We start from the raw sequence: 13923 nt of genomic DNA, 5'->3' as shown, positions 1-13923 counted from the left end.
TCTGGAAAGTGAGCCCCATCCATCAAGTTTGTCACATCTTTCACTCAATCTGCTACCTTCTCTACAGTGTAATGGCATTATTAAAAAGCATTTTCATTAACATCTATATTTACAAAAAAAAACTGGCAATTTTTTTTCATTAGAACTCCTTAAAGCCATTTCCCTTAAATATTTAAAGAGTTTCATGGTAAGCTTTTTTTGTTTCAAGTTATAAAATAAAAATCCCATTTGAATTTTCTGATGTAGAAAAAAGAGATAGAGATGAACCATTGTGACCACGGAATCAGTTTGTTACTCTGAATATTCATGTCACTATTGTTCCATTAGAAAGTCATTTTTTAAGATCTCAAACCACATTACCAGGATTGTACCATAATTATTTGGCAAATGACTTTTCTTTGAAAATGGCACGTGGAGAAGACACTGTCTGCATAGCATCACAGCAGCAAGATATCGGAAAAATAAAAAATCTCATTTTATTGGACTTAGAGTTTAGAGCTTCTGAGGAAATCAGATGCCTTTTTCATCTTTCTCATCAATGGGATTCGATGTCCTTTCCTACTCACAGAGTGAACGTTAAACCGAAAGCTGTCTTTCTTCACCAGGATGCAGAAGAGCTAAGGGGTTGTTTTGGCAACATTCTTGATCAAAAAGAATCATCAACCACTCATCTGTCTTGTGATTTCAAGTGAATTCATTTCATGTGAGGTTTTTTTTTTTCCCAGTTCGATTTCTTCACCAATATCTAAAAAAAGTCAAAAGCAATACAAAAATTTGTACACCCATTAATTTTCAAACATGACAAAGAAAGGAAAGGGGAAAAAATGGCAGACCAGGCCTTGTGGAGTGATGTGAATACATCATCCTATTTGGAAAGGCATACGGATGATGATATTGTGGTGACAGAGACCTCTTACTTTTGCCTAAATGACGTCAGTGCCAACCCTGATGTAACTCTCTGAGTTCTGTCACTCCAAATTTGATGTCTTTACAGTGGCCAACCGGTAGAGAAATGAAAAGAGAACTATGGTTTCGCATACTGGGTCATCTTAAACCCACGTGTTAAGAGAGCTTAGACTCTCTGTCAAATAAGCATTTGCTTGATTTGTGATTTAATGTTGGGTATGATGTTTTATGCTTTTGTGTGTTTGTTTTTGTGCTGCCATAGATATCTGCCAGTGGTTGCCAAAAACTCTTAGTTCCCTCTTCCAAACGAGTTCCATTGGGCAATCGTGAATTTCTTCGTGGGATGAGGTGAGGTGAAAGAATACAAGAGAGCCTGTCGCGATGCTGATTTCCATGCCAGTCTTGAAGCACCCGCCACAAGCCCGCATTGATGCTATTTCTTAGATTTGTTGATCTGCGCATAAAGAGGCTCCAGCTCCTATGGACAGAGGGACAAAGTGAGATCTGCTCTTTTCCGGATAGGATTTTCTGAGACAGCATGGGAAGGAGGGTTTGGGATTAGAACAGAAAGGTGACAGTTTATGATGAATGACCTTAGGTTATTTTGGGATTATTCAGTCATGGTGCGTATCATTTTGGTATCTTTTTTATCCTTAAGAAGAACAACTCACCCAGTTTTGCCCCTGGTTTTCAAGCTGAGCCTGACTGCCTGTTAGGGAAATCGCAGGGTCTAGTAGACAGAGTTGGACCAGCTGTGTGATATGGACAAGATACTTACACTTTCTGAGCTTCAGTTTCCCCAACCACAAAATGGGAATAATACTGTTTATCCTACATGGTTCTTGAGAGAATTAGAGAGAATATATATAAAGCCTCTAGCACAGTACTCAGCAGGAACAGGTCTTCAGAACATGGTAACAATGACCATGAGTCAAGTGAACATTTTTCCAACACGGTTTTATGAAATCCACTTGAGGTTGCTGAACTTCCATCTCAAACCGCTCTTTGGTTTCTACAAGCAGTGATGACTGGGTGCATTTTACAATGAGAGAAATGGCAATCGTGCCGTTAGCTCTTACTTAAAAGCTTCTCGAACTTGTTTCGATCCACTCAGCTGTGTGAGGTTTGGCGGGTCACTTGCCTGCACCCATGGGGCTGTCCTAAGACATACACAAGGGTTTTCACCAACATATGACACAGCAAACCTCCAGTCCAAATGTAGATGGGAAATGGTGTTTGGCCTTGTTGAAATCGCTTCAGACGTCAGCTCCTGTTGAAGTGGCCCAGGGTGCACTGGCCAAGCAGATCACGTCAATATTCTGGCCTTAGGCATGCATAGGCCCTTCTATTAAAGTTGGCCTTCCTGCTGTCACTCTTGGATATTTGTACCAGAACTAAAAGGACACAGTGACATCTTAATTCTGTCATATTTTACATATTAGCCTGCCTCTTGCCATGTGAGTAAAGATCCCTTTTAACTGCTTATTTTCCTGAAGAAACAGATTGAACTGGCATTCTATAGCTTCTCCTGTGTGTCTGGCGCCATGCTAGACATTTTCAAGTACATTGTCTTTTGAAAACATCACAACAGCCTTGTAAGGCAGGTGATTTATCTCTTTTGCAAAGGAGAAACCAAGCACAGAGAAGTTAAGTAGTTTGTCTATGGTCACACAGCTAGTAAGTTTGGGACATGGGACCTATAAGTAAGGTCCAGTGTTTTTTCTCATCTATTGTAACAGCTGCCATTAAAACAAAAACAAAAAAACCTTCAATCTATGGTGTCGTAGAGTGTTTTGGAGTTTATAAAGTACCCTTATGTCTTATTTTACCTGCGTAACAGTCCTGGGAGTGGTTTATATTCTTTCCATCTTCATTTTGCAGATAAAAACTGAAAATCAAAGAGGTTGTGTGATCTCAAAGTCATTGTGCTGCCTGTCATGGATTTAATATATTGTACTACTCACTTTTATTGTAAAGTGGGGATGGGTTAGAAGATAATTTTGTCCAGACCCATCATTTTACAGATGAGGAATGTAAAGCCCAACGAAGAGAGCTTTTGTTTCCCCAGAGTCACAAGGTTACTTAGTAACCATGCCGTGAATAGAATCCAGGACTCCTGAGATCAGGTAGATACAGGATGTCTTCTTCTAGAACTCATCATCTCTGTATTCTTTCAGGAAGAAGGAGCTTCCTACCCTTTGAGGCACCCAATTCTGTAAAAGAACAGACTGCCAATTTGTCCCTCGATGCTTTCCACCCATGGGACTTCATACCGGCCTTGGAAACATAAAGAATAAGTGTAACACTTCTTCCAAATATCTGATGATAGAAAGTAGGAAAGCCCATTCTTCCACGCCCTACTTGTACCACTTTCCCATTCCATCTGCCATTTTACATGCGGACCCAGCACTGTAGGTGCACAATGAAGGTCTGCTGAATGAATGAATGTCTAGAATACACTTTCTACTTTTTTCACGGTTCTGATCCCTTTGTCCTAAACACACTCTCCCTTGGCTTTATTCTCCCATAATTGAATCAAAAATCAAAATCTATAGCAAGATGATTTATTAAGCACCTAATCTATTCTCTGCCAACGTCTTGAAATGTTTCAAATACCTGTGGTAAGGTTAAACATGGAACTTTACTGTGTGTTTGTGTTCTGGGTGTGAGGTGGGTGGAGCAAAGCTAGAGTGGTAAAGTAGGGAAGTACCACTACTGGGAAACATTTCCTTTTGCCTCCGCTGGGCTACAAGGATGCATCTTCATCTTTCCTGGGTAGACTTTCTCCGCTCACTCTGCTTTTTGGATGCCCTAAGAAGTCTGGCTGCCTTGATCTCACCCTACATTTGCTTTATTCCAATTTTGGAAACTAATTTATTCAACTGAGAATGACACCTAAAAACAGAAGAAGACAGCAGGCTCAGACAGGGTAATTAATGCCACACTGCATTAACTTTCCGCAGCTGAGATAAATATTCACACATCTCCTGCTTGCCGGAATTTAGCTTCAAATACCCATCACAACAGTGGTAACGACTGCAGTCAACTCTCAATTATCCCCACTAAATGAAGGGGAGCAGTGGTGTGTAAAACCCCAAGCAGCAGATAATCCCAAAGTCTGACACTCTGATGCATTATACGTTTTGGCAATAGCTTTACCTTCCTTGTTACAGAATCTTAGGCTGTCAGAGCTGGAGGGGAGCTAAGAAATCATTTGATCCAGAAATTTCTGACCTGACTTCTGGCAAGGTCACCACGGGGTCTTTAAGCTATTTTCAACATTCCAAAAAGCCTAAATGGAATCACACATGAACATAACACGCTGTTGATATTTTTTGTTTTCTTTGGTCAGATCTGACCACATCTCAGCCCTGCTTCAAATCCTTCAACGGCTCCTCATTATCCACAGCGTAAGGTCAAAGCTCCTTCACTGGGCACATGAGACCCATTAGTCTCGTAGTCCATTAGAGCTAATAAATGTCCCTTCCAGACCATGAATCAAAAGTTACCCTTCCTGGGACTTCCCTGGTGGCACAGCGGTTAAGAATCTGCCTGCCAATGCAGGGGACATGGGTTCGAGCCCTGGTCCGGGAAGATCCCACATGCCGCAGAGCAGCTGAGCCCGTGCGCCACAACTACTGAACCTGTGCTCTAGAGCCCGCGAGCCACAACTACTGAGCCCGTGTGACACAACTACTGAAGCCCGCGTGCCTAGAGCTCGTGCTCCACAACAAGAGAAGCCACCGCAATGAGAAGCCCGCGCACCGCAACAAAGAGTAGTCCCCGCTCACCGCACCTAGAGAAAGCCCACGCGCAGCAACGAAGACCTAATGCAGCCAAAAATAAAAATAAATAAGCTTATTTAAATAAAAAGTTACCCTTCCAGTCACGTACATCATGCTTAAAAAAAATTCTTATGCTTCTGTCACAATGATCTTTCTGAAATGGATTTTGTCATGCCAGTTTCCTGCTTAGAACGACCCTCCCAGCTCCTTAAGCCCCCAAGGATAACGCAGACTCCTCAGGATGGTCCACAGGGCCCTTCCAACGTGGCTCCCCCTTCCCATCCGGCCTCATCTACTTCCTCTCTCTCCTAGGCTGCACCTTCTTCCCTGTACATCTGGTCCCCCCGATATGATGGGATTTCCCATCCCTGAGACTCTGCTTAGACAATTCCTTCCACCTTCAGGACCTCTCCTCGTCCTGCACCTGGGGGTTCATACTTTCAGAACCAGCCCAAATAGAAGGGCTTCCTGTACTATGTAGGTGACGTGGACCACTCTGCCCCGGACTCCAGCAGTGCCCTGTGGAGTCTACACTGCCATCATGTTATCTCCTGGTGCCTTCTACACAGTGAGCTCCGCTGCACCTTGCACGTCAGCATTCCAAATTCTGAGCCCAAGCTTGGAAACTGGCAGGCGCACCCACTAACACGGAGCATGAGGATGTGAATGAGTGAATGAAAGTGCTTCTCTTACTGGGAGTTGGCAAACACTTCTGAACTTTAAGCTCATTTGTGAATCTGACATATTAATAATCTTCATTTCTAGAGGACAACAAAGTAGATAGAAACCATGCAGTAAAAATGAAAAAAAAATCAACTCTCCACCCTTTGACTTAAGTTGAATACCCTGTTTTCCGGGAGGTGCAATGAAAGAGTGCAAGCACACAGATGGGAAATCGGGCAGATCCAGGCTGGTATTCCTACTGCCAACTACTGCCTGCAGCCATAGGCCACCGCGAACACACCTGCACTTGAACAAGTTGGGTTTATTACTCATTACAACGAGGGGAACCGCGGGCAAGTCTGGAAGAGGTGATTAGAAAGGGCTTCTTATAGGTTTAGGCTAATATTAGATGTTTAGGGGGAGGGTCAAGAAAGTAAGGCTTCTCTCTGGTTTGGATGCTTTCAGGAAGCTGGAGTATGATTACCTTAATAATTCTTATCTGGAAGGCAGGTAGCATGGAACAAGGCTAAAGCCAGGAGAGAAGAATATTTGGTCATTTTTGGAATTTGGACAATGTTCCTGTCAGCCATGGCTACCGAGTGGTCTGGAGGTGTCTTGACCCATCACGGTCGCAGAATGCTTTGTGGGACAATGGTGTTCTGTGAAATTGTTTATGTTCAACAGAACACCAAGGGCCCAGCTCTTGGCTGTCAGGCTGCTGTTCTCTTTCTCACTGTCACCTACTTAGTAACCTTAAAACTCCGTGTAGGGCTTCCCTGGTGGCGCAGTGGCTGAGAGTCCGCCTGCCGATGCAGGGGACACGGGTTCGTGCCCTGGTCCGGGAGGATCCCACATGCCGCGGAGCGGCTGGGCCCGTGAGCCATGGCCGCTGAGCCTGCGCATCCGGAGCCTGTGCTCCGCGATGGGAGAGGCCGCAACAGTGAGAGGCCCGCGTACCACAAAAACCCAAACAAAAACAAAAAAAACTCCGTGTAGGTTACTTAACCCTTCTGGGTTCCGGTTTTCTCGTCTGTAAAATGAGTCTAGAAATCCTCATTGAGGATTGAAGGAGAAAATACACATTGACTGTCTGGCACAGAGCCTGGCAAGGAGGAGGTACTCCAAAAACGGTTACGTTTCTTATGTCTGGGCATGTGGCTCTATCCTTCCTTTATAGAAGATGGTTTTAGGCCTAAAAATCACCTGTAGGTGGCTTTCCAAAGTCCATCTCCTTCATAGACACTACTTCATAGCATTAACTGGGCTGTTAGGAAACCTAATAATGGCACAGGATCCGCCTTGGGAAACTGTGTAGAGAGAATGCGGGGTTAATCTAAAGGATCTGGTTGGAGGGCCCTGTGGGTGGCAGAGACTTCCACGTGTTTGCAGGTGACTTTAAGTATGAAGTATGAGCTCACGTACAGAAGTCAAGTGGAATCACAGATTTAGAGTAATAATAGCTTATATTTACAGAAACCTTTACAGCCTCTAAAGGGGATTCCTCGATCACATACATGGTCTCATTTGGGCATCGCAGAGTCTGTACCCTGGGTATTCCTATCTCCATTTACAGGGAAGAAGCAGGGTTCCCCAGAGTTTGGTGACTGGCCCAAGGTCACTCAGCCAGCATAGGGCAGAGCTGGGATATAGCCAGCTTTGTTATTTTTTTAGCTTTTGTATTGCAGTAAAATATTTAGAGCAAAGCATTTGCCATTTTAATCATGTTTAAGCATACAATTCAGGGACATTCATCACACTCATCATGTGTGTAACCATCACCATTATTTCTAAATCTCTTTCTTCACCCCAAATAGACTCTGTACCCATTAAGCGGTGACTTGCTAGTCCCCCTGACCCCTGACCCCCAACCCCCGGTAACTAACCTCTGATCTACTTTCCATCTCTATGAATTTACCTCTTCTTATTTTTAAATCAACTTCGTTGGGGTGTGATTTCCATAAGGTGAAATGTTCCCATTTTAAGTGTACAGTTGGATGAGTTGTGAGAAACATATCCACCCATCTGGCCCTCCCCAGAGCAATCAGGCTATACAGCATTTCCTCGCCCTAGAAACGCCCTCGGGGTCCTGCTCAGTCAACCCTTCACTCCAGTGCGGCAACCACGGACCTGCTTTCGGCCACTGTAGATTAGATTTGTTTTCCTGAGCGTTTCATGTAAACACACCCAGCTCTTTCCTAAGCCCACTGTCCTCTCCACTGCCACAATGACCCCTTTTGTAAAATGTCAAAGCAAGAAAGGCCATCGATCCGACGGTTCCTTTCCTACAGGAAGAAATGGAGGCCCCCAGATGGGAGGGTTTTTTTTTCCCCCCCAAAGTCCGCAGGAATCAGTAGAGAGCCAGGAGGGCAGCCCAGGGTCTGGACTCCCCTTTCTGTGCTTATTCCCTCACTTTCCCTACCTATCTCCACCCGTCTGGCTTGAAGTATAAAGGCATATAGTTTCCAATCCCACATTATAATGAGCCCCTTTGGAAAAGCCACCTAAATTGTGCTTATGACTTTGCATCCCTTTAATTTTCATTGTGTTTGTTTCTGGAAAGCTTGGCCACATGGAGCAAAGGTATGTCCAAAACAAATGATGAGTGGGGAGAAGACGTGGCACGCTGAGAAAGGTGGTCTTGGACGTGAGGTCACGCGCCGTGCAATCTAGCTGCTGAGCAAGCCCATCTCTGCCCCTCCTGGGAGCCTGGGGGTAAGAGCCATGCCGAGCCAAGCTGGGGGTCAGACTGCAGCTAGGAGGTGAGCCAAAGCTTGAGGTCCTCAGCATTGCCCTGCCGAGGCAGCAACTTCAACCTCAGGGTCTTTAAGCCCGAACACTTGGGCCTAGCTCAGCAGGGTCTAACATCTCCTGGCCTGATAAAATGAAAAAGGTGATGGTAACCAGGGAGTGGAAATAAGGCTGTAAGAACTCAAAGTTCCACCTGAATCCATGAAAAAGGCATGGGGTTTAGAGCCACAAAGACCCCAGCAACTTCCTAACTACCTGTATGAACTGAAGAAGGCTTTTCACCTGGGCCTCAGTTTCTTCATCTGTACGATGGGGTTTGTAACATCAACATCATGGGACTGTAACACGTAATAAGTGAGCTCATATGACATAAGGAATTTTAACAAGGGACAGGAGTCTTCCTTTCCTTTTTATTCAGAGGAAAGGGAAACAATAAAGCTTTCAGCCTGAAACTCTGGCCTTCAGAGTAGGAAAGTCTTCAGAATACAGATGAATTTAATGATGATGCCTTAGAGACTGAAGTTGCTGCTAAACGCACTCGCTTCCAGGGGTCTCGGGTGCTGAAACCCACTTGGTGAACACAGAGGTGCACACTCTGAGTTCCCAGGGGGTCTGCACATGTCCTGATCAATTCTGCACTTCCCCAATAATAATGGGTACAATCATCTGCTTGGCAGATTTAGTTCACCTTTCTCGACCTTGTCAGGTAGCAGAGGAGGGCACTGAGGTTGCTGGTACCCGCTCTCTGCCATAAGCAGGATGGCCTGTCCTGAGTAGCTTCCTGGTGGTCAGGAGTGGGTCCTGGCTCTCACCCAGATAGGCACCAGGACCCCTAATGAAGTCAACATACTTCAGGGACGTCTGGCCTTTCCTTCACTAGCTGGGAATAAGGACAGCCTGGGAGAAGGCTGCTGTTGGAAGATCTAGTTTGAGGACTGGGGATTGCATGCTCTAGCTGGGTGACCGTGGGCAAGTTAGAGGGTCCTAGAATGTAAGCGCTAGAAGGGCCTGTGGGAATTGCTTTACCAAAGAGAAGACCAGAGGTCAGATATGAAGCCGTCTGCCTCAGGTCACAAGCAATGACGTCAGCGAGGCTGCTGAAACCTAGGTGTCCCGGTCTTGGTTGAGCGCTCTTACGTTATTTAATCTGGGTCTAGATTCAAATCCTAGCCCTATTACATGTGAATCGTGTGATTTCAACATGTCATAAACCTCTCTACCTCACCTGTCATATCTGTGAAATAGGAATGATAAAAATACTTAAGAGCATTCCCCTGAGGATTGAATTAGGTGATGTCTATAAAAGTGCTGTTAACATCCTAGTAATTTTTACATTTATTTTATTAGTCATAGTAAATGCAAGCCTCCTTGCGTTAGCTTCTGCAGGGTGATTCTAGAAACAGTAAGCGTGATCTAACTCAGAGGTCATCATACGACAGCCCATTGGCCCATTTTAGTGGCTGCCAGTTTTTTTGTAAATAAAGTATTATTGGCACTCATCACACCCAGTCCTTTATGCGCTTTTGCTGCTTTCCTGCTGCAACAGTAGAGCAGATTAGTTGTGACAAAGGCCAGATGGCCCACAAAAACGTAAATAGTCCCAGAGAGTGTGCTGGTCTCGGGTCTAAATGATCAGTGGAGTCTAGGTGTGCTCACTACTCTAGGGGCTGAACACCATGTTGAAATCTCCATTTCTAGTCTTTTGTTCTCCAGAGTCTCCTATGCAGCAGTCCACCGGCATCTCTGCTTGGAAGTTCAAGGGCACCTCGGGTGCAACTGGTCCCAAAGTAAACTGGCCTTTTTTCTGCTCAAGCCTGCAGCTCTGCATTCCTTAGCACATGCCTGGCGCCACCTAGATCCCCCAACTCAGGCAGGAACCTGGGGGTCATCCTAGCACATGCTCTCTTCTTCCTCACCTCCCACTTCCCTGCAGCCTTAACCTCCTCCTGATTCCATCTTTTCATATCCCTGGGCATCACGCCCATCTCTCCAACCTGGCCGACACTGCTCTCAACCAGGCCTTCCCATCTCCCGCCTGGACTAGCTTGGCTCGGACCTGCCTCGGAGTGCTATGCCCATGAAAAGGAGAGATTATTCTTCCATTTTGGTGGTTCTCTGCTTTGAGGCTCTTTGTTATGTGATTCTATTTAAAAACAGCATAGTGATAATAATGCCAAATACGTGTATTCTACTTTCAAAGCTTACAGAGCACTTTCATACTCATGGTATCTTCTGATTCTGGGAGAGCCTGAGGAGGGCGCTCTTGCTATGATTCGTCTTCATCCATATGTGGTGATTGGGGGTTCCAGGGGCTATAGCTAAAGTCCTGCCTAAGGTCACCTGCTTTGGAGCCATAATTCAGACCCAAGTCCCCTGACTCTGGGCATTTCTTTTCTTTCTTTCCTTTTTTTTTTTTTTTTTTTTAAAAATCTCTTACCAAAAGCATCTGAAGTTCTGCTTTCTTTTCCCTTGAACACTGTAAATCCATCAGGTAACATTTTACATGTCTTGGGTTCCCACTATGAAGATTGGTCTTAACAAATGACAGTGACTTTTTATGGCAATATCTGCTGTTACTAAGGGAGACAGACCAAACAATTCCCCATTGTTACAGACGCTACTTTGACTTGACAGCTGGGAAAGTCTGATAGGCAGTTTATTTACTTAGCCATTTAACCAAATAAATGTTTTCCTTTTTCTTTCATCTCCTCAAAAGCTAACATTTCGCCCTTAAAATTGCTCCAGCAACATATCAGTGGAGTATAAATTACCTTCCATTCCCACGCCAGCCATTATAATATTATTTGGGTTCTTTTTTTTTGCCCCTGTTGACCCGGTCTTTCAAAGACACGTGATTCTCCCAGATGGGAGGGTAGGGGAAAAACATGAAATAATTGAAGATATTCCCCTTTATTGCTAAAACAGAAATGCTGTTTTGAGATTGGCCCCGAAGCTTCCTCCTGAGAGGATTGAGGCCATCCGTTTCCTCTTACTAGGGTGCAATATGGTTTTAACTTATCAACAGATGTCACCCCTCCCTATTCAGAATTGTGCGGGCATTTCTAATAAAAAGCAGCTGGAGATGATGGTTGCAAGGGTGATAAGAAGGCTGAGACTCTTGCTTTCCAACTGTATGGAGGCAGCGGGGAAAACAGAGCCATGGACGGAACTCCCTCGGCATGGTATCCTTTTTCCAAATGCCTGGAAAGGCCCTAAGAAATTGCAGTCAGTAAATTTCCAGTTGGGTGGACGGGTGAATGGGATGGAGACAGATCAAACGTGGCTTATACTGCTATTGAAGGAGGGGCCCAAAAGGCTCATTTGGACTTTCCTTATGGGTGTCTTAAGGGATGTGTCGGCAAGGCTGGCATCAGCCTCTTGGAACGCAATTCTTGATAGGCAATTGTGTAATTGCCAGACTAAGCCTTCAAAGGGAGAAAACTGTTTCACGGAAGATTACAGCCCAGCCCTCCTGTGGAGCTGGGAGCTACTTATTATGAGTTACATGTGAATCTAAGATAAGGCTGCTCATTTTTTGAGAAGTGAGAGGCAGCCTGTGAGGCCCGAACAGGGGTCCTTCTGATTATGGGACAGGGCGAGCCAGAAAACTAAGAAGTAGGGTTTTTCTTTTTCCCAAAGCTATTTTGAGGCATACTGAAAATTAATTACCTGCAAATAGAAAGTAAAAAGCAAAACCTCCCAGCCAGTGGCCTGGGTCCTTATGGTAGAATTTATTCAACACGAGGACATAAGGGCTAAACGTATAAAATCCAAGGGAGTGGCGAACCACATTTACTGAGCACAGAGGATGATGATGGGGGTGGCGGTGATGGTGTTGGTGGTGGCGATGGCAACTAACAGCTCTCGGGTGCTTTCCCTGTGTCAGATGCTGTGCTAAGAGCTCCACACACGTCACCTCCTATGATTATTGTCCAAACAATAAGCTTATGAGGAGAACACTCTTTTTACCCTCATTTTGCAAAATAAGATCGAGAATTATTATGACGTCTCACGAGGGTCACATAGCTTATAAGCGCTAGCGCCAGATTCTGAACTCACTCTTGCTCCAGAACCAGATTTTTTTAAGCCGAGGACCGAGTACCTGTCTCCATATGCTATCTTAGTTAATGTAATGTATACATGAGGCCCTTTCAGCAGATAAGCAAACCAAGGCTCAATAGCAAGTATGGTTCTTGCCCAAGATTTCCCGCTCTTAAGTAGCTGAGCTAGAATTTGAGCTCACGTTCCAAATTCTGAGCTCTTCCCACTAGACTATGCCACGTCCGTTCACAACTCAACCTTGGCCTGGGGTTCTAGACAGAACATCAAACGCGGAACAGGCTGAAGCCTCACAGAAGAGCCTGTACGACTGTCTCAAGCATAACAGGCTCATAAAGATGAGGGTGTGAAACATCGACCTGCAAATGCTGCACGTCATCTTCATTCTCTAGAAGAACTCAATTTTAGGATGATGTTGGCTGTTACGCTGATGAATGGCCCTTGTCACCTCTAGTTCATTCATCAAATTTTTCAAGGCAAGGGTGAGCATGTGAAGTAAAACATATGTAAGGGGTAGAAAAACCTCTGGGGGAATCTTCCCAAGGCGTCCACCCATCATCTCCAACTTTTGTCTTTCCTGGAACATTGACTTTGCCTGTATCACAAGTTCCCCAAACAGCTATGCAAGACTGGATTTTTAGATGGGCATGTGCGTGGCATGATGTGTTCTCATGTGCTATCGTACTGAGGTGAAACATGGCAAGAAGTATGGTATGTGAGATTCTTTAATCATAAAATCTATTAGCAAAATGCACTTTCAAAACACTGGATGAGCTTTCAAGAAGCATCAAAATAACTTACACACGAACTGCAACTGATTCCAAGGTAGCCTGAGAATCCACTTATGAACAGTGAAAACTATTTACCATTTTAATGGTTCTGACCATAATGTTCAGGTCTAAAAACAGAGCTCTGTCGGTAGGGCCTTGCAGTCCTACACGTTTATGGAAAGCTAGAGAAGTATATGAAAATTGAACACATTCGTCAAGGAGTGACCTTAGAAATCATGCCTGGGTAACAAGGGGTACTTCTGTCTCCTGGGAAAGTTCGCTTCATCAGCCCCTCTTTCTGTCCATAAAATCAGATGTATTAAAATTCAAGTGCCAAAACCCACTTCTAGTAAATGTAAGTACCCCTCTCTTGAAGCCGCTGCTGATGGAGTCTGAAGTGGTTTGGTGGCAAACCACAGGCTGTAACACAGGTGCAAACAGCAGAGCCTCAGAAGCGAACGTGACACGTCTCTGAGCTTTGAATTCCACTTTCACGTCAGAAAGGGTGCGGGGGTCCCTTTTGGCCAGACAAAATGGACTACGATGATCTCATGTCTCTATCAACCTTATTTCAAGCACTGCTTGTTTTTGTTCCTTAGTCTGGCTTCTCAGTGTGTTTGGTTGGTGACCTTATTTTAGATCTGCCGAGTGTAGGCAAATGCAGTTGACACGCTGCTTAAAAGATTGAAGCATCCGGACCGTACTTCACTGAGAAAGAATCAGGGTGGGCAGAATGTGTCCATCTCAGAATGTTGATGATTTTAGACACTGAGTCCACGTTCAGTAGCATTGACCATGCCTCCTGCTAGCAACACCCCTCCCCTCAGAACATATTACTAATAAAATACGACCATTCCCCACTCCTCACCTCTACCCCTACCTCCCAATATATGTCAAAGGTCATGCATCCATGAGGATAAACAAGGTGGAAAACAGACACCAGGCAAGGCGAGATGATGTAAACATCAGGGATGTGACTTGAGGTAACAAAC

The 13923-nt window shown here is 44.8% G+C and overlaps 1 protein-coding gene across 1 annotated transcript in view; it reads right to left on the bottom strand.

The window, feature by feature from the left end:
* Window positions 1-1339: 1339 nt before the first annotated feature.
* DAB1 (DAB adaptor protein 1) overlaps window positions 1340-13923 on the bottom strand; it is a gene marked incomplete at both ends in the record, with an annotated part of 276391 nt that continues 263807 nt past the window's right edge. Inside the window, one exon of the mRNA XM_082670059.1 lies at window positions 1340-1384. Within this exon, the coding sequence (XP_082526185.1) occupies window positions 1340-1384 (45 nt within the window). The remainder of the gene's footprint in view (window positions 1385-13923) is intronic.

Source organism: Grampus griseus, assembly GCF_964374135.1.
Source record: "Grampus griseus genome assembly, chromosome: 1".
NCBI lineage: Eukaryota > Metazoa > Chordata > Mammalia > Artiodactyla > Delphinidae > Grampus > Grampus griseus.
The sequence above is the reverse complement of the archived record's forward strand: the minus strand, read 5'-3'. Positions and strand labels throughout refer to the sequence as shown.